Below are 22,047 nucleotides of genomic sequence, written 5' to 3'. Positions count from 1 at the left end.
ACCCTCACTGTGATGGGATGCTTTCATTCCAGTGAACTGGAACCCTCAGGTAATAGCAGACATATGACTCCCATCTGGCCCCAGGCAACGTGCTCATGAGTGAGATGAGTGCTTTTGTAGTCTTTGTTATTCTCAGTCTCTATTCTTTTTTGTGAAGAAGACTCTATAGGAGACTCTATGATTGAATTTGTGTAATTTAAGTATTCATATGATGAATTTCCACTATGTCTCAGCTTTTATTTTTTGTGTGTAGGCAATATAAAATTTGAGGTTATGAGACGCACGATTGTTCCTTTCTGGTTCCAGCTTTCTGGCTAGCTTGCTGTTAGAATTTCTAGGGATTGGCAAGGATGATAGAGTCATTTTCCCTACTTGACTACCAGAGAGGCTGTGGGTCTACCTGGTTTCACTCTTCAGGATCACTGAGTTTGCTGAGCATCTTCTGGAATGTGGGCTACGCACACAGTTCTGTATTTATGGGTACAAGTTGTAATCCTGAATAAATAAATCTGTATTTCTGTGAAAATTACTAGAGAGTAAAATGAAAAAGTGATCTGTTATTAATTTGTATAAAAAGATTTTAAATTATATTTTTCCCTCTTCAAAAGTAAGCATGGAGATTAACTGATGTAATTATACACTAACCTTTGTTGTTTAATACATATTTAGAAGATGATGGCTAAATCTGTGTATGTTATATTATCTAATGATTGAGAGGTTAATTTTTATGCGGATGAAAGATGTTGTGATGTATGACAAAGAGAAATTTGTTAAAGCAAGTAAAGATTAACAGTTTGTGGGAAATTAATTGACAGTATGGAAACATTCATTCCAGAATTTGAGTTCAAGATGTTTGCTTTAAATTTAGTTCAATTTATTTCAAGTTGATCAACTAAATATTCTTAGAAATAGATAATATAAAATTGTTAAAAATGACCTAACATTTTTTCTTATTTAATGTTTCTGAAAGATTGTACTTTATTTTACAGACATATAAAATGATATTTCTTATTATTTTGTAGTGTTATTTATATAAAATGGTTGAGTTTTAAGTCTAATTTTAAATATTTTGTTGCAAATGCAGAATATGATTATTCTGTTCCAGCAAACATTGTTCTTCCATCGTACTTAATTAAACTTTGATTTAAATTGATTTTTCTCATTCAGAACTTAAAATGAAACATGAAAAACAGATTTTTTTTTCCTTCTTGAACCAATTTACTGATCAAAAATTTTTAGTACCATTTTATTATATAGTCTAATATAGAAAGCAGTTATGGAACAACTTATTGTATATGTGAAAGATGTTTTCCCTTTTCAAGATGCTGCACCTGATTGCTTTTTAGTTTTTTTGTTTGTTTTTGCCTATTACCATTTAATTAGAATAGTGAACATTTTATATTTGGAGATGTACTTAGTTTGCGTTTCCCCCCTCCTTTGTATAGACCGCCAAGATTAATGGGAGAAGGTTTTGTGGTGATGCAGTCAAATGATGTTGACATCTACTATTACATGGATGAGCCAGGTATTATTTTTTGAAAATAAGTTTCATAGCTGCAATTCTGTTTCTTCTATGAAACGCTAATATCTAATAATATTTTAAGTCTCCCTACTTAGGATATAAATAAACATTGATAATGGCAAATGTAGATGTAAGAATGCCTACCTAAAAAATATATGTGTCATTTGTCAAAAGTTGAATATTATGTATCAGATCAAAAGAGAACAGTATAGTAATCTTTCCTTCAAATTCCATTTTCACAAATATACCTCAAAAATTGTGAATGCAAATGACCATGAGAGAAAACTTTTAGAGAATACGGTAGTAGTTAAGGAGTTCATGCTGGCTTAGGAAAAAAATCACAGTGAGTTAGATTTGAGGCTTAAATATTAAGGATTGAAGTCCAGCTAGTTTCAGTATTTCACAGGCGGCCTCAATTTTATAAAAGCAGCTAAATACTGAATTTTTAGCCCTTTTTTTCTAATTCTCATTTTTTTTAAATACATTTCAGGAGGCTTATGAGGTTAAAATATTTTCAAAATTAGGATGTTATTTGCTTTTTTTTTTAAACCATGTTGTACTAATGATGCAAAAGATATATGGTGGGTAAAACCGCTGGTGCTTTAACACGAGTCGAGGCAGTGGTTCCAAACTGTATTAGTCATCACTGCCACACACTCACAATAAAAGTAACAAATGCCAGTATCATTTTACAGTGTTTTTGATCAAGCAGTAAAAATTATTTTCATCAAATCTTGACCCTTGAGTGAACTTTTTAATGTTCAGTGTGATAAAATGATAAGTACATAGACTACACTTCTGCTGCATAACAAAGTACACTTTTATTTTGTGAAAAGCACTTGTGTGATTGGTTCCAAGCTGAACTATTTGCTCTTTTCATGGAACACCAGTTTTGCTTGAAAGAGCAACTAGGGACAAACTATGTTTCTGAGTTTTCATGTGAAAATTAGAATTTTTAAATTTGGGTCTGCCACTATGCATTTGATGACTTTTCTGATGAGACCACTAGTGATAGTAACAATATGATTTTTTAAATGTTTAATGAAATTTGTCTATTTGGAAAAAATATGCATGTCTCAGTGAACCAATATTTTCCAGATGACCAATGTATGATGTTGGTAAAAGATTTATTCAAAATGCAAGTGAGATCAGTAAATTTTAACCTATCAGGGTATGAAAATTTGAGTGATATGATTTTAGATTCCATACTGCAGGTAATCTTTAAGAAATTATCATTTGTTGAATTTTGGTGTGGTGTCAAAGAATATCCAAAATTATCTGGAAAAGCTATTAAAATATTCCTCCTTTTTCTGCCTGCCTATTTGTATGAGGCTAGGATTGAAGGATTTTCTTCAAATCCTTGAACAACAGATTAAATGTAGAAAGTTATGAGAATTTACCTGTTTTCTACTAACCTGGGCATTAAAGAGATTTGCCAATATAAAAACAGTGCCAGTACTTCTCACTAAATTACTTTGTTTTAAAAAATATGGTTATTTTGATTTAAAAATATTTTCATTAAAAATAGAATTAAAATTCATTTATTTTCATTAAAATACAGTTATTTTCCACATATTTTTATTACATTTTATTAAACGTTTCATTATGTCAATGATGAATGAGTTTACTTTAAAAATAAATTTTAAAAATATTGCTCAGTTCAGATTTTGAATACAGTATATTTTTGATAGGATATAGTGCAAAAAAAAAAATCCAACTTTGGGATCCTGAATAATTTTTTAGAGTGTAAAGGGTTCCTGAGATCAAAAAGTTTTTTAGAACTGCTGATCTAATGAAACGTTTTAATGGTTATTTTAATTAACTACCTTCATATTGTATATTCTGCATTACAGGACTTGTTCCAGAAGAAACAGAAGAAAATGTTGAAGGAGAAGTGAGCAGTGAGGATTGCAAATTACAAGATTTACCTCCTTGCTGGGGACTAGATATAGTTTGTGGTAAAGGAACAGATTTCAACTATGGGCCATGGGCTGATAGGCAGAGGTACTTGATTAAATTATATTTCTATTAAGTCTTTCAAATGTATTGGGATAATAGTATAATTTTTATTAAAAACTACCATAGTATTTTAGAAGCTATTTTATTATGCAGGGTGAGATGTCACTAAACAGTTTAATCCAAATAATAACTTGTTTGTAGAGAAATTGGCAAAAGCAAGTTTGCTCTAAAGAAGCTAATTCATTAGAAAAGTGGTGGATGAGCCACATATTTATTGGTTCCTTTGTTTTTACTTTCGTATTTAATCAAGAAATATGCCAGAGATTGGTGGGACTATGGAGATTCAGAGATAGAAGACATATATAGTTCAGTTTTAGGAAAAAAGAAACAAAAGAGTTTTATTAAGTGCTATAATACAAATAAGTAAAAAGTCTGGATGAAGAACTTAGAAAGATACTGTATTAGTTTACTAAGGCTCCCATAACAAAGTGCCACAGACTGTGTGGCCTAACAGAAATTTCTCATAGTTCTGGAGGTTAGAATTCCAGAATCAAGGTGTTGGTGGGATAGGTTACTTCCGAGGTCTGAGGGAAGGATGTGTCAAGCCTTCCTCCTTGGCTTGTGGATGGTCATCTTCTCCCTGTGCCTTCACATGGTCTTCCCTCTTATGTGTCCTGTAGGTCTCTGTGTCCAAATTTCCTCTTCTTAGCAGAACACCAGACATACTGTATTAGGGCCCACTCTGCTGACCTCATTTTAACTTGACTACCTCTCTAAAAACCCTGTCTGACTATGGGCAAATCTGAGGTCCTGGGGATTAGGATTTCAACATAGAAATTGTAGAGGGACACAGTTTAGCCTGTAATGGGTTCATAACTCATACTGAAGATTAGAGGAGAGAAGAATTGGGGAGTGCTATTTGGTATAGGTAACATGTGAGTTAAATTCTGAAAGATAAGTAAAAATTAGCCAGGAATGAAAGGGAAGGATAAATAATCAGGGCAAGGGAAGAGCTCTGCAAATGTGTGATGTGAGTGGAGAATTGTCTTAATAGGTTCTGCAGGTTAAGAGATTTGTAGGTAGTTAAGAAATACATAGATTTTATACTGGAGGTAATGGAGAGTGAAAGATAAAAAGCATTTTTTATTTCTTAGTTTCTGTTAGTTTTGGAATAATTTAAAAGTTGTTAATGTATTATGAACAACTATCTACTTATTGAAGAATTTTAAACAAAGAAGGGGACATTTACCATTAATTATGAGGGAACATTTAAATTTTTATGTAAACAGACATTGTTTAAAGATAGTTTAGTTTTTCATAAACTAACTTGAATGGAGAAATACAGGCCAGATCAGTCACTGAAGCAGATATTACTGGGCCATTGATAGACTAATAAGAGAGCTGATACTGACTTCTTGATATACTGTCTCTTTTCATAGTTGTTTTAAAAAGTACTTTCTACCTAAGATTGTTGGAAGAGTTATGTGCTTTGTCAAGTACTACATTCTGTTAATCTTGGTATCTTTAGTATATAGGAATACCTGCTCCATTAAGTAGTTATTTACATATTTGACAGTTGTGTGGTAAATGAAAAGTAAATGTGTTATTTGAAAACTTGCAATATGCTAATACTTCATTAAATTCTAGGTTAGGTTATTAAACTTGAAAGTAAACAGAGCTTAAAATTTCAGATTAAAAGACAAATACTTTTCAAATTACTGGACTTAAATTTTCCTTTTATGATGAAGTTTTTCCTTTTATGATAAAATTTTTCCTACACTAAGCCGTGCTATGTTTACTATGAAATAGTTGAAAATGAGGGTTTTTATATTCCATTAAATGACATTTACATTTGTTATACTTGAAAGGAAAAAATTAAAGCAGTGTTTTAACACAGACATAAAATATTTTTGCATTTCTAGCACTTGAGTAAAGTGTGATTCTTCTTAAACTATATTCACTTTTTTTCATTTAAAAAAGTATTAGGCTATATTTACATGAAAATCCAAGCTAAAATTCTTTCAATATATAATCATATTCACTTCTAAGGTGATATTTTTGTAATATAGAAAAAAGATACTGAAGATAACATGAAGGAAAAATTTGCTTTACCAACTCCCTGCAGTAGATCCTGCCACTGCTAGGAGAGAACAGCAATACATTTCTTAACCTGGACTTAAAAAAATCATGGAGAGAAAAGAAAGGAAGGAAGGAAGAGGGGAATTTATAACATGGGTTTAGTTTCCTTATGTGGATAATAATAGTATTTATCTATTCCCTTACATATACAAATGGTCATTTCCTCTTTTGTAGCCATTTCCTTTTTCTTCCCCATATTGAATTTCTACACAAATATGAACTGTAATCAGAAACGAATAATTAGATTAGTTTTCTTAGCATCAACCTATTAATGTAAGAAATAAAGGAAGAAATCACAACTATTTTGCTATTGGATAGTTCACTTGGCATTTTGAAAAGTTTTTGATCATGTAGCATGACCTTTTAGCTTGTAGATTTTGATGTCAGTTCTCTTACCTTTACATGATTTTCTGAATCTTTAAGATACTCAACTTTTCCTTCATGATATTTTCTTTTCTTTTCTTTTTTTTAATAGACTTTATTCTTTTAGAGGAGCAGTTTCAGGTTCACAACAGAATTGAGCAGAAAATACGAAGAGTTCACACATAGCCCTCCCCACCCACACATATAATACTCCCCTATCCCTCATCAGTGTGGCATATTTGGTACAGTCGATGAACCAACATGGGCACATTATTATCAACCAAAGTCCACAGTTTACATTAGGGTTTACTCTTGATGTTGTACATTCTATGGGTTTTGACAAATGCATAATGACATGTAGCCACCAATATAGTATCATACAGAATAATTTCTTTGCCCTAAAAATCCCTTGTGCTCCATCTATTCATGATGTGCTTTTTAAGAGTTTTCATGATGGAGTTAAAATGCAAACTTCATAGATTTGTACTTAATCATTAATGATTATTATAATAATGCAAACATTCCTGACATTGTCTAACTTTTCATTGCTGTAACTTAAGTGCTTTCATTTATATTTTCACACTTGATCTTCATAACGCAGTGAGAGGTACAAGGACAGGTGTGGTGAACTCATTATACCTGTGGGAAAATGGAGATGCATAGGGGTTCAGTGAGCTGGGCAAGACAGTGAAGCTTTAACATCTAGAGCCAGCCCTTCAAATCCACTGCTCATTTCATTGTATCCTACTACCCATTTACTAGTCCATGATCATCTAATGATCAGATGGATTCTTTGTCTTTAATAGTCTCAGTTCTATATATTTGTGTGTCTTAACCAAAACATTTGCAGACTTAATTTTCTTTTCATGTACGTTAATTTAATCACTGCAAGTTAAAGTCTGTGATGGGTCAGTTTGCAAATTTTGTTGTGTTCATCTAGTTTTTCCCAGTCAGTTTATTCCATGCAGCATTTCCTGTTACTGGTGACTCCTTCCTCAATTCTTCCTGTTTAAAAGTCACAAACTGGCACCTTTTTTGATTGTATGAGTAACATTATTCTAATTTTTACTTATATAGAAGACTCTGAATTAAAAATTTCTTTTTTTTTTTTAATCTTTGTCAAATGATAAGGGGAGGCAAATACATTAGATTCTTACCCACCAAATACTTGTTTACTTGTTTAGAAATCTATTGCTCTTTGGACTCTTACTATTATAATATTGGTTAAAAATAATGATTATGAAAATCATAGAAATAATTGCCATTTTTTTTCCATGTGCCACATACTGCCATGTCTTTTTCATGTATGTTGTCATTTAATCCTTGGATCTATTCTGTGAAACCAGTTACTGTAATCCTATTTTACAGATGAGGAAGCAGACATGTGTTCTCAAAAAGGTTCAAGTAACTTGCCTAGAGTGGAATGATGGTTCTGATTAAACCATCTTCCTTCAGGTCTTTCTTTGCCATTTGAATAGGATGATGTACTTGTAGAAAGTCTTTAATTTCTCAGATATCTCATTTGATAATTGTATATTTATTAAGTGCTTAAAGCCCATTGATCTCTGGAAGTATAAAACATTGGAAAAAACAGTCTTTCATTTTACTGAAAGTATAGTAAGTTTTATTTTGTGACTGATTTTTTTCCTATTTAATTTCTAATTGTTAAATGAGATAGCGGTGATAATATAAAATTATAATACTGGTTTTGGTACTTTATTAGAGGTAATTTTACTTGAATAACATATCACTTTTCTTTCTTCCTCTTTATATAGAGATTGTTTATGGAAGTTCTTCTTCCCACCTGATTATCAAGTTCTCAAAGTTTCTGAAATTGCACAACCTGGGAGACCAAGACAGATCCTTGCTTTTGAACTACGAATGAATATTATTGCAGATGCTACAATTGACTTGCTGTTTACCAAAAATAGGGTAGTTATTGAAATAATATAGTAGAAATAGTATTTAAAATTTAAACATTGTTTTCCAGACTGTTTTTCTGGTGACTAGTCCTGTACTTAGATTCATTTCTATGTGCTTCCCCTCTCCACTCCCCCCAATAATTATATGTGTGTTACTTTCATTAGGTGCCAAATAACAGAAAAAAGTTAGTTAATAATAATAGACTTTCATACTGTAATCTGACTTATTTTCTCCTTTATATCTGGCTAAATTGTTTTAGTATATTTTTGGTATAAATTTGAATTTTTGCTCTTAGGAACTTTTAATGCCTATTTAATATTATTGATGATTAAATTTTGTCTGTGATAAAATGTTTTATATTATTTAATTTTTCCTTTTGGTAGGAAACAAATGCTGTGCATGTAAATGTAGGAGCCGGGTCATATTTAGAAATTAATATTCCAATGACAGTTGAAGAAAACGGTAAGCTACAATGAGTATTTTTCTGTTTTAAATGATTAGTAGTGCAATAATTAATATATGGATAGTGTCAATCCATTTAGAAAAAAAGTAATGGGGTTTTCTTTTTCAGTTTTCTATTATATTTTGATGTGCCTGTAATTAGTAAATACTATATAATTATTCATACACCTAGAGAGAAAGGAAAAATGTTTCACTCAAGCTAGGTCTTATTATTCTATGCTTTCATTATACCTTATACTTCTCCTTTGTAAGACTGCACATAATTTGCTTAGCATATGTTTTTCGTGTTAGTCTGTTGCTCTGTCAGAGCAGGTGCTGTGTCTTTCTTTTCACTGGTGCATAGACGTGGTGCTGAACCTAGTACCTGGCTTGTGGTCCATGGACAGTAATCGATTGATTGACTAATAGGCTTTGTTTTAATTTATATCATTAGTAAATTTTTGTCAGAGAGTAACTGGGTACTTTGACTAGCACAACTTTAAAAAAGCAAAACATTTCCTATTTAAAATATTAAATAATGCTTTGATAGCTGTAGTTTCATCTGAACTAATATAGTCTAAATTCATTATGCTTTTGGAATTTGGGCTCTCGTACAGGTTCATCAGTAACGTAATTAAATACCTTTTGTTAAATTTATCAAAATGTTATATAACCTTCCTCATTTCTCCTTATTCTTCCCATTCCTTTACTACGTTTGTAATTGAGAGCAATCAGAATAAAATTCTGCTTCATTTATTCACTTTCTTGAGAGTACAGAGAATAGCAACATACTTTAAAATCACTAACCAGCAATGTTACTATTGCTAAGTATAATTATAGAGTAATGTTTATGTAATTCTTGGCTCTCTCTTCTTGTTTTCTGTCACTCATTTTGTTGCTACTGTAGCAGAAAGCAGGCAGAGGAATTGACTAGATTCATGGGCTTGCACATAAAGGTAGCAGTTGAGTTTGCCTGCTTAGATAATTAATTGAAAAAGTGACTGAGAATGGCATACAGTTTCTTTCCCTGTAACTGTGGGGCTATTTCAGTGAAGAACTAAACTTTATCTTAGCTACTTTTAAAAGAATAACCATAGTAAGTCTTGAAGCAGAGGCTTGAGATTCTCTAGGATTTGGAGTAGTCACTTGGAAAGAAGCATCTTTTAGGACAGCCTTAATTACTGATGTATAGGATCTGTACTTCTATAGGGGAAAAGGCAGTTGGGGATTGCACAAAATTGAGAGTGGTTTGGTCAAGGAAGTGCTTCTACCATTTTTAAACTGATGGTCCACCTACGAAATAATATTTGTACAATTTTCTTTGTACAATTGTTGGTGCACTGGGGTAAAGGGGCCATCTGAAGAGTAAGGGATCAACCTCTTGAGCATATATCTATGATGAATTCATGGGAAGTACTGCAGCACACTGGTTGTGGAACTGAACGAGTGACGTTTCCAGGAAAGCCCAGACAGATTCTTAGTAAAGGTTGGGTGATTTTTAAGATGACTGTCTTCAAAGGGGAAAAATAGACTTAGGTCTTAGACGGTAACAAAATATAACTCAAATACATTTAAAACTTTTCAGAGATTCAGGTGGTTGGGAGAAAATTGCCCAGAGCAGGATACATATTGAATTAGCCATATAATAATGACCATAGCGTTACTGTTCACAGGAGGGCAGTCCATCAAGAAAAGAAGTGAAATCTCTGAATACTTCTGCTTTTATTCAGAATGGGACTGTGTTATTTGGTAACTGTCATTATGTAAGGAATAGCTGTTGTTTAGAAACTGTCATTACATAAAGAGGAGTTGAAAATGATGGAAATATGCACTGTTGGGTCAGTGAAGGAATAGACATGGGAGCTGTCTTAAGTAGTTGCACACTATCATTTAGAAAATAGACTTGTAGTTTTGCTCTGGAGAGCAAAATCAGATAACTGTTACATGGAGATGGAACTTTTTTCCATCAGAGCTCTGTGAAGTGAAAAAGGTTACATTATTCAGGTGAATTTGATAGTGACTGATCACCATTTTTCAGGAATTCCTTCTTTGGGTGGAAGTTGTCTAGTCCAAAATTTTTAATTCTATCTATATTTTTTAGCTTCTTAATTTTTATGTTTTCACTTATTTTAGGTTACACCCCTGCAATTAAAGGACAGCTCTTACATGTTGACGCCACTACCAGCATGCAATACCGGACTCTTTTAGAAGCAGAAATGTTAGCAGTAAGTCTAGAGTATATGGTGATATACATAATACATAAAATACAAATTTGGTTTTAATTTTTTAATAGAAAGTTTTAATGACCAGAAAGTCATCAAATGGTCTGTCTTCTCCCTGAAGAACCACCAGGTGCTCTTGGCCCTGTTTTGGGGAAGAGGAGTAGATTCCCAGTGCTGTGGACTCCCTTTGGCATCTCTCTGTTGCTCTTCTTTTGGGGGAAATGAATAATAAGGCAATGATACATGGGTTTTTTGCCTTTTAAATTGTGGGAAGTTACTAGAATATTGTTTTTAAACTTCATTGTATGACTAGACTAACTCTCTCCTAAGCTATAAATAAGGTAGTTTTTTATGAAATGTTTTCTGGCCCCATCAGAGTCTTTCTCAGAGCTTAATAATTCATTGTGTTTTTACTTGGTGAATATGGTAAAAAGAAAAAACTCTTACTGAGACCCAAAATTGCTCCATATTAGACACGGAATAAATATGGAAATGTTCATGATTAAAAATTGCAGATTGGGGGCTCATTAATCAGACATATTATTTTTTATTAGGGACAACAAAAATAACAACAATAATAGTAAAAGTCACTATGTAGAATGATATTCAGAGAGAATTCTTTTATATTAGATGGTATCATTAGGTCCTTAATTGCTTGTCTAAACAAGCATATTTACATATGATATATGTACATTTAGACAGAAATTTTGCAATTACCAAGAATGTATTAGATAGTATAAATATATATTAAATTCACATATTCAGCATTTTAATGAATTCCTGAGCTCTTGCTGATAAATAGTGCTGTGCAGTAATGCTGTTCCTGGTCAAGCAGCTCTTGCTTTTGCAAAATTGCCAGCCTTTGGCAGGTGGCATACACCACAAAGCACCATGTCAGATTTATAACTACTGTGCTGTCAATTGAGAAGCCAGGAGGCACTGGTGGCCAAACTTCTGTGTGACAGTATGCATTGCACTCCACCCTCCCTGACCCAGAGCCTCTCACTTAGCAGATTAGGTTTGGGGAAGAATTAAGGAAATTCACTGTTAGTTTATTTGTTTAGCTACAGTATCAAAACTGTAGCCTGATTTGTTCTTAAAAATTTTTGACCACATCATGGCTTAGTATTTCAAGGAGCTGGATGTAACCACGGATACTGACCTTTAGCCACAGCCATGTTAAAATCTCTAAGGGACCTTCTGTTCAGCTCAGTAGGAAAATAAGTTTTAATTACTCACCAGTGTGAGTGAGTTCATTTCTAATGCTGTTCACACAATGTCACATTTTAGGCTCTAAACATTTTTACTTAACATTTGGTTTGCAGTTCCACATCAATGCCAGCTACCCCCGAATATGGAACATGCCACAGACATGGCAGTGTGAATTAGAGGTTTATAAAGCCACCTACCACTTCATCTTTGCACAGAAGAACTTCTTTACAGGTAATTTTCTAATAAGTATATACACAATGAGTTTTATCACAATGAACTTGTTTATATTCCATAAGTTTTGCTTTTAGATTCAACATAGGGATTTGATGACACAATTCATACTTTTTTACCTCTGTACTTCTTTTGAGGTCAAGGATATCAAAGGAGAAATTTAAATATAGATATTTTGTGCTGTCTTCTAACCCAAACAAGGAAAATATGAACCCAAAATTGAGCTAGGAAGGAAGTGAAAGAACTCATCTTTGTATCAGTCTAGTCGAGGATAAGATGGGGAAGAGGAGTCAGTTCTTTCTCTTCATGAAGCCATCATCATGGTTTCATTATTTTGTTTTAATTATTGTTAACCACCAATAGCATATTCAGGTAGTCAAATATGTTATATTTGTATTTGGAGCCCTCTTAACTCCTTTCAGTTGGTATGTATAATTGAGTTGATGCTTTCATTAGTTGGAAAAAATTCTTTCTTGTGGCATATTATAATAGCTACTCTTATTTTATGATTATGAGAACATGTAGTCTTAGTCTCTGAATAACATAAATATTACTACATAATATGATATTTGTTTGACTGATTGCTACATTTATCTGTTCATCCATCCACCCACCAGTTGTTTACGAGCATTCTGTGCTGAGTACTGTTAGATATTTGAGGGTGTAGCAGTGACTAAGATAGTCACAGATAGTCCTGTCTTGACATTGCTTACTAGCAATATGATGTTGACCAAATTGCCTAATTGTTTAAGCTTCAGTTTCCTTATTTGTGAAATAGGGATAACATTTTCTAACCTAATTTTGCTATTGCTAGAGTTTTGGCCTTTATAAATATGTTCAATCATAAGCCTTTTATGTTTGTTTTTTTATTTTGATCAAGAGTCTTATCTTGGGGACTAGATAGAGTGATTCTGCATTTTTGGAGTTGCATTTATTCTTTATGGCTCAAGTCAGAATCTCTGTAGTAGAAATTTTGACAAAGTGCCTGGCAAGTTAAACTTTTCTCATTGAAGCTGAACACTGAATAAATACTACTTAATTTAGATTTATTAAAAAAAATAATAGCTAAGACTTACAAGGTGTACTAGTGTTTCTCTTCTAAGTAGGTTCACATATTAAATCATTGAATCCTCTTAACTCTCTAAGGTCAATTTTATTGTCATTATCATAATTTATAGATGAGGATAATATTACAGAGTGGTCAAGCAGTTTGTCCAGGGTTACATGACTAAGTTGGTCAGACTAGAATTCCAACTCAAGTAGTCTGGCTCAAGAATCTCTTTTTGTATAGATAGCTTCTTTGCATAGCCTTTTCCCTCTCACTTAAGATTTTGTAGTTTTTCATTTTGCTAATCTTTTAGAATAGATTCCACCCTTTTCTTTTCTTTTAATTTTTTATGATAAATTATTCAGTTTATTTAAACCTAAAGGAAAAAACCCTGCATTTTCACGCATTCAGTTCTTTACATTGCTTTCCTCTAGAATGTCATAATCTCAGACTTTAGCAGTGCTAAGACTAGTTGGAGGATAAGTATAAATTCCTCAAGATTTCAACTTTATTTTGTAATAGCACTTTTATTTAGACTGGACATTGATTAAACAACCAAGTACACATTTCCTAAATTACAACTGTGTTTTTCCTAAATTATTTTCTTTCTCTAACTCTAATCTTTATGCTTATACCTATTGAAATTCACTTTTTAAGTAATTCTTTTCTAAAATTTGTTAGGGGAAATTTTTAAAATATGGACAGGTACAAAGCTTAAAGTCTCATCTCCAAGATTAGCAGTTGTAACATTTAGACGTATTATTTCTGAAATCTTTCTAGGGTCCTTTAAAAACTTTTTTATTCTTTAAAAGGACACTGTCAGAGAATGATATTAGTTTAGCCTTGGCAAGGACATTCTTGGTCATAGTGTTTGAATTGTTTTCTCTTTTCTTAGTTTTACATTTCTCTATTGACAGACTTTTGCAGAAAATAAATTGTCTATTTGATGTGAGGGAATACCTACTATTCCTCAAGAGCCATTCTCATGCCAATTATTAGTGAGATGAAATTGTTCTTAAGAGATTTCAATGTGGGATAAAGATAGCTTCATGATAAATAGAACATAGAGCCTCAGGAATGAAAGATACAAAACAAAGGCAGAAGTGCAGTCTTTTCTGTAGATAATGAGATTGACTTAGGTTTACTCTGATGAAGAGGAGAAGACAATATAACAGTATCGCAAAGCTTCAGTACCAACTGATGGACATTTTATAGGGTGTTTGCCTATCAACTTAATTATAAAGTGAGTTGTAGATGGGTTTTTTTCCAGACTTACATTTAGATTACCAACTTAACTTTTAAAATTTGTTGTCTACATAAGTAAGGCAGTCATCAAGAGAGTGCTTCATTTTTCTAATAAATTTATTTGGTAAGACCATCTGGTAATGAGAGCAGCTTTTGGTTTAAAGAGAAATACATATTGGAAATAGTTTTTGGGGTTCCTACTGAAAATAGTTTGTTACTATAATTTTTAGTGTTTATTAGTAAAGATGTTGTATAAGCTAGTAGGGAAACCATATTATGGAATATGTTAAAGTTTTAGGTAAGATATTGAAAAAAACTAGTAAGACTTGTTAAAATAGAAATTGGCTAATAACTTTATAAAATTACATTGGTTTCCTTAGATGATTAGTAGATTATTTGAATTTGTGTTTATTAGCAATTATATCTGTCTTTTAAATAGAAATGTAAAGTAGATAAACACAACCAATGTAAGTTGAAAGTTTCTTATGAATAATGATTCAGAACAAATAACCCATGATCTCAGCCCACAGAGAACTTAATAGGGGTATTGCTTATGGGCATTTCTTTATTTACCAGTCTCAAGTATATTGGCATGTGCACTAGACTGAGACAAATAAAATAGTACATAATAGTATTTATATATATTGAGTGCAAGCAAGAATTGTCAAGCTAACAAATGCATGTAAGACATGAATACAGAGGAAATCACTACGAACTGAAGGTAATTAGAGAAAGTAAGGAAGGATATTAAGATCTGAAATGGTCTTTGTAAATGAACTCAGTAACATTAACTAAAATTTGCATAGTATGTTTCCATAAAACATTCTAAAGCATGTTCATTTTTATCATCTTCACAACAACTCTAAAAAAGGATAGCTGTTATTGTTACCCCTGAGTTAACAGTGAGGAAATTGAAGAAACATTCAATGACTTGGGCAGACTCATGAAGCTAGTAAGTGGAAGAGACATTTAAGGACAGTTTTTTGACTGTTAGATCCTGTACTCTCTCTCTAGTATCATGCTGTTGTTAACCTTCAACAAATAGGTTACCACAGAATGTGTTTGTTAGATAGGATGAATAGTTTGAGTAAAAGTGCAGAACCAAAGGTGTTTATGAGGGAGAAAAGTAAGAAAATCAGCTTAATGAATGATGAATTTGTATGGTGTCATTGATTAACTCCAGAGATGACTTTTGGTCATCTCCCAAGTACTGAACACTGTGTTAAAGAATAAAGTTAGACAGTAGGGATGCAGTCAGGGTAGGTAGGATGGTATGTAGAAGTAAAAGTTTAGAAGTAAGCATAGATACTATGAGGTATGAGGAACTACTGTGATTGCTTGTTAAATGAAATAGAAATATATTTGAAGTAAAATTGATAAATGGAATTTTCCTTTCTGTAGTCTTAGAACAGGTTCATAGCCATATTACATTTATTGTTGATATAGTACAGCTCTACCTCTTTTTAATATTAATTTATTACAGAAATTTGATATTAAATATATTATTTTGCCATTTTATTAAGAGGAATTTCTAATATATGTACACAAGTTTCTATACATTGCAGCTAAGCTTTAAATGAGTCCATATGTTATATAGCTTCTGATTTCATTACTGAATCTATATTTTTCAGTTTAAAAATTTCCTTTAAAATTCAAAGAAAACTACTTTAAATTTTTAATTATTTTTGCCTGTTATTTTTCATAGAATACCTGTAATAAGTGCTACCATTTGTGCAGCTCTTAACCTTGTGGCAATTTCTGTGCTAAAACTTCACGTATATCATCTAAATTCTCATAATAAGTCTGAAATTGTCCCCATTTTGTAAAGGAGAAAACTGATAGCATTTAATCATTTGTTAAAGATTACATAACTAGTAAAATGATACAGACAAAATTTAAACCCAGGACTATCTGGTGCTAAGAGTTTATGGTATAAAAATATTACTTTCAATTGTTCTGTCTCTCAAAGTTCTGATTTTATATGCACAGCACTGTGTTATGTACTGTGAGTATACAGAGATGAGCTTGACACGTCTAGGAAACCATTTATTGAAGGACATTATCACTGGGAGTACACAATGCATGCAAATGATGTGAATGCCAGAGAGAAAAGTAGAGGAAAGCACCGTGATAGAACAGGGCTAACTTCTTTATATAAAGAGCTTTTGCCTGTTGAGGTTAAAAAAAAAAAGGTATAAAAGGATAAGCAGACTAAATATGTGAACACAATTTTCAAAAGCAACAAGTAAATCATACATATCAGCAATACAGTAGTAAATCAGCAAACAAGGTGATTGATTGGCTATAATTCTAAGAAGGCCAAGTCTTTATTCTGTTCCCATTGTATTTCCAGAGTCTAGAACAGAGTCTGGAACACAGTAGACACTCTGTAGGTATTTGTTTCGTGAATAAAACAACATGAAAAAATATTCAATCCTACTTGTAATTAAGAAATTCAATTAAGTGAGATATCATTTTTCAGTTACTGATTAGCAAGCTCCATCATCCCCCACCCCCATCAAAAAAAAAAAAAAACAAACAGAAGGAGAGAGGTAGAAAGAAATATAATGCAGGAGCAGGTACAGTGGAATAGTTCAGCATACATTTCTAGTAGCATAAATGGATACACTACTCTTGGAAGCAGTCCTGTAATTTATAATAGCCTTGAAAAAATTCATGAACTTTGACTTAGTAAATCCCCTTCTGGAATCGAACCTGAGAAACTAATCCTGAATATGTAGAATATCTTGCATGAAAATATACATGCTAACATTATATATAACAAAAATTTGGAAAGAGTCTAAATATCTAAGTACGGTAAATGGTTAAGTAAATCTTAGCAAATCTCTTTAATGAACATTATTAAAATTTTTGTTAATGTGCATGAAATAACATGGAAAAGTTTTGAGTTCAGTGAAAAAAAGTAGTATCTATAACATGTACATCTAGGTAGTGTAAAAAATCTACATAGGAAGGAAAAAACTAGAATGAGATAGATCCACAATGTTAGATATTTGGGAATTGGGGTATCAGGTGATTTTTTTTCTCTTTTATTTTCTAAAGTTTCTTTAAAAACATAATAGGTATATGAGACACATAAAAATTTAATTTGAAACTGTGATTTGTAAGTAAACATCTTTACTGTCAAATCATTTAGGTATATCTTAATCACCTCTTAATATTTCAGTATAAAAGTTCTTTTTAGTTACAGTAGAAAACTGCATTTTTGCTGTTAGAATATTTATGTTTTGTTTTCTTAATTTCAGTTAATTTTACCTTCTGTCTCCCACCCGAATAATTTTAGATTTAATTCAAGACTGGTCAAGTGATAGTGCTCCAGACATTTTTTCATTTGTTCCATATACATGGAATTTTAAAATCATGTTTCATCAATTTGAAATGATTTGGGCAGCTAATCAACACAATTGGATTGACTGTTCCACTAAACAACAGGAAAATGGTAAGTACTTTTTAAAAATTAGATTAAGTATTCTGTTCATTAAGACAAATACCAACAAAGAAAATTGGTATTGATTTTGTAGTTTTTACTAGATACTAGAATTTTTTTTTTCCCATTGTCTTGTGAGACTCAGAACGATTTCAGAACTTGTACTGAACTAAGCATATTATCTTTAATTTTGTTTAGGTGTGTATTTAAGGCAATTTTTATTTAAAAAATTAAAAATTTTTTTAATTAAAAGTAAAATTTTTTTTTTCTCTTTTTTTTTGCAGTGTACTTGGCAGCCTGTGGGGAAACACTAAACATTGATTTCTCTTTGCCTTTTACGGACTTTGTTCCAGCTACATGTAATACCAAATTCTCTTTAAGAGTACGTATAATTGGATGCATTGTTTATTTCTCAAGGTTTATTAATACGTTTGATTTCCCAGTGGTTATTTTAACTCTCCTGTCCATCTTGTTGCCACCCTGAAGAATTTCAGCTTTCCTTTCCTCCATTGTTCACTAACTTCAGTGTCACAGAATTGCTGCTGTTTCTTTTTCGTAGTTAACTGTAATGTTCTGCCATTCCCCTAAGTTTCCAAGTTCCCCTAAGAAGTTGGGCAATAATTTAAAAAGATACGTGTACCCCAGTGTTCATAGCAGCATTTTCTTTTACAGTAGCCAATATCTGCACTTACGGAATAGGAAACTAAGGAGGCAAGTTTACGTAACTTGTCATGTAGCTAGTGAGTGGCCAAGTTGAAATTTGAACCCAGGCAATATAGCTTAGGTCTCCATTCTTTTAATCATTCCACTGTGCTGCTTGTTAAGAAACCAGGCATCAAGATGAAAAGATTAGGGGACCTATAAGGAAAAAAGTGAAACTGGGTGAAGATCCTTTGATACAATTCTTAAAAGCCAGTTGAGGAACCAAGACTTACTAGAATCAAAAGAGACAATCATATTTTAAAAATCAATAAAAATACAGAACATATTCCACCTGGTCTTAGTGAGATGATTTTTTATTTTTTATTTTATTTTTTTTTCTAATTACATGTGATAAATCCAAGGATACCCATGGAAGATAACCTTTTAACTTTCCTAGAAACTAAACTATTTATTTCTCTGATTTTTTTCTTGATTATTCTAAGTAGAATTTAGTTTTAGTTAATGTAAAATCTTATTCTAGTTACTTACCAGACTCTTCTGTGTAGAAGCTGCCATTTCAATTTTAGGTTCATTTTCTTTTGAATTTATTCACAAGATTATTATAGATAGGCTATCCTGTAAATAGTAACCTAACAAATTTATGTACCTGTTTTATTACTTTGGGTTATTATAAACTATTTTTTAGGGAGAAGATGTTGATCTTCATTTGTTTCTACCAGATTGCCATCCTAGTAAATATTCATTATTTATGCTGGTAAAGAATTGCCACCCAAATAAAATGACTCATGATACTGGTATTCCTGCCGAGTGTCAGAGTGGCCAGAAAACGGTTAAACCAAAATGGCGGAACATTACTCAAGAAAAGTAAGTACATGATATTAGTAATTAAGTATTTTGTATAGAGAAATTACTCTTCCAGTGCTTTCAAAAAATAACAATAAAATTTGATTATCTGTAACTGATGTCTGTATACAATTAAAGGAATAAGCACCTGACTAAAAACTTTATTTTTTACTCTTCAAAGGGCTGGTTGGGTTGAATGCTGGACTGTCCCAAGTGTTATGCTTACAATTGATTATACATGGCATCCAATTTATCCACAAAAAGCAGATGAACAGCTAAAACAGTCATGTAAGTGTTTTTGTATAATTTGTGCTTTAAAACATCTGGTGTTATAATTGGTTATCATCAGAGATACAAAAAAAGAAATTTAAAAATTTTGGAAATGTATCTGTTCTTTTGACATAATTGTATACATTTAAAATCTTTTAAGGGTTTCGATATAATTATAGCTGACTTTCATTGAGCATTTATTATATATCAAATATGAGGCCAAACTGTTTCCTGGCTTACTTTATCTCATTTAATCCCTAAAGCAACTCCATGAGGTAGGTATTATTAATGTCATTGTAGAGTTAAGGAAAAATGCTTAGAGAAAGTAATTCTCAAGGTCTGCTGAGCTAGAAGCAGTAGAGCTGGAATATGAATCTAGGTGTATGTGAATCTGTATATTTAAAGTCGATTTTGTGAAATGTTAGTTTCTCTAATGCATTTTGACAACTGTCATACTATTTATAGCTTCCCTGAGGCTTAAGTGTGTCACCTTATTGGGATCCAAAATAAAATTGAAGTCAAGTGATATTTTCTTTGTATTTTTTTTTCCAGTGAATTTTTTTCCAGTTTTAGAGAATAGTTTTTATAACTTTCTTATATATTGAGCTTGGTAATGTCACACTGCATTTGAATAGCTGTTTATGTGAAAATAACTTTATATTTTAATGTCCAAGTATAGTTAAAGCCTAATTGTGACACAGATTTACAACATATGGCCAGAACTTGATGAGAATGTTGCCTTTTTTAAATAGGAATTTTTCATTGATTCTGTGTAGTCTGATTTATGCATTTTCATGCATATTTGAATAAAGTCCATTCTTTATTGCATTCTTAATTATTAGTCTTTCAGCTTTGTTTTCATTATATACTATAGTTATTTTATCACTATAAGTTGCTTTCATATTTGCAAAATACAGAATTTCTTAGTGAATAGTTTTTTGAAGAACTTCTAAGAGGTGTTTTTCTCCCTCCCCCAAACATTTTTTTCCCTTCAATTTTTTCCAGTGTCAGAAATGGAAGAAACAATGCTCTCTGTATTAAGGCCATCCCAGAAAACAGACAGAGTTGTTTCTTCTCCCTCTGCTTCTTCACGTCCACCTATTGATCCCTCAGAACTTCCACCTGATAAACTTCATGTAGAAATGGAACTTTCTCCAGATTCTCAGATAACTCTTTATGGACCTCTATTGAATGCCTTTCTGTGTATAAAGGTATGGTTTTTAAAAGAATTTTCATATTTTTAATCATAGGCAAAGCAATTAACATCTAATTGAAATTGAGACCTTTTAAAATAGCCAGTCGGACGATTTAAAGTGTTGAGGATATAGTATGTAATGTTGACTGGACTTGTGGTGTTAGACTCAGTTACAAAATTATTTATTGAAAATAGTGTGCTCCTCAGTTTATCTTTTTTTTTTTTTTTGAGCAATTCATATATTCTGGGAATTGTGCTGATAGCTAGAGATAGAGATGCTCTAACACCTATTCTTAAGAAAATAAGCAGGGGGGATATAGCAGGATAGACATACATATGGACAGCTTTAGCACATTGTAATTAATGGAGCAGTAAAAGTATAAGAGAACCTTGTTATCTGAGGATAATTGTATCAGGAAAAGGCTACTTCAAGTGAGTCCAATAAAAACAAACAACTTTATTTCACGGTAAATAATAAGCAAAGATTTGTTTGGAGCTGTATCTTGAAAATTGAAGCAAATACGTGAAATGAATTCATTTCAGAGTATCACAAATATATGCTGTGAGGAATATGTACTACTTTAAGCAGAACTGAATCAAGTGTTGATTCACTTTGGTATAATTTTTCCACTGAAATTGTATGATTGCATATTATGGTAACACTTTAAGGTTGCTGTCTATAGCATGATTATGAAGAGAGGCTATTTTAAGAAAAATATTTGAGCACTTTTTCAGTTTTCTAAAAGTCATTTTTCTTCTTTTGATACTTAAATCATACTTCTAAAAAGCCCCTAGCGAGTCATGACAAATTCTCGTTGATTTACTCTTCTTTGTAGGCAACTTCTCTAAGCCTTCCGAATTCTCACTTATCACTGATAGTTTTACCTGTGATTTGAGCAGTTAGCCAACATCGCTTTTAGCAACCTGATGAAATTTTGCATTTTCCAGGATTTTGCAGATACATTTTGCTTTAGATTTCCGTTGTACCATTGGATGCTTACTACAGCTGATAATCAGAGAGACTAATTGTCCAAGCATTACCAGTTATGAAGAGTAGAGTTACTTGTGGCATGGGGTGTTTGTGTGAGTCTAATTTTATCAGTGCTTACTTATTTGCTTCTTTTTGCAATTTCACAATTGCAGAGGTTTGGCTATTGAACCAAGGTTAGCAAGGAATCTCATAAAGTACAGTAACAGGAATAATTAATTCTGGAAAGGGTCTAGGATGAACAAGGTTTGCCAGGGAAGGAGTCAAGGTTTGTTAGCAAAGGGTCTCTGAAAGAAATGCCAGCCTAACAAGCTTTGAAGTTTCATAAAATCTCA

General features: G+C 32.0%; 1 protein-coding gene across 9 annotated transcripts in view; it reads left to right on the top strand.

The window, feature by feature from the left end:
• BLTP1 (bridge-like lipid transfer protein family member 1) overlaps positions 1 to 22,047 on the top strand; it is a 175,649-nt gene that overhangs the window by 33,409 nt on the left and 120,193 nt on the right. For all 9 annotated transcript variants that reach the window (XM_045514968.2, XM_045514969.2, XM_045514970.2 and 6 more), the window contains 11 exons: positions 1,446 to 1,525; positions 3,376 to 3,526; positions 7,759 to 7,915; positions 8,290 to 8,368; positions 10,481 to 10,572; positions 11,895 to 12,012; positions 17,610 to 17,765; positions 18,038 to 18,135; positions 19,102 to 19,280; positions 19,441 to 19,547; positions 20,535 to 20,740. In XM_045514968.2, coding sequence (XP_045370924.1) covers positions 1,446 to 1,525; positions 3,376 to 3,526; positions 7,759 to 7,915; positions 8,290 to 8,368; positions 10,481 to 10,572; positions 11,895 to 12,012; positions 17,610 to 17,765; positions 18,038 to 18,135; positions 19,102 to 19,280; positions 19,441 to 19,547; positions 20,535 to 20,740 — 1,423 coding nt within the window. The remainder of the gene's footprint in view (positions 1 to 1,445; positions 1,526 to 3,375; positions 3,527 to 7,758; positions 7,916 to 8,289; positions 8,369 to 10,480; positions 10,573 to 11,894; positions 12,013 to 17,609; positions 17,766 to 18,037; positions 18,136 to 19,101; positions 19,281 to 19,440; positions 19,548 to 20,534; positions 20,741 to 22,047) is intronic.

The sequence above is a fragment of the Camelus bactrianus genome, chromosome 2, assembly GCF_048773025.1.
Source record: "Camelus bactrianus isolate YW-2024 breed Bactrian camel chromosome 2, ASM4877302v1, whole genome shotgun sequence".
Taxonomy (NCBI): Eukaryota; Metazoa; Chordata; class Mammalia; order Artiodactyla; family Camelidae; genus Camelus; species Camelus bactrianus.
Note: the sequence above shows the minus strand (reverse complement) of the source record. Positions and strands in the feature narration are given on the sequence as shown.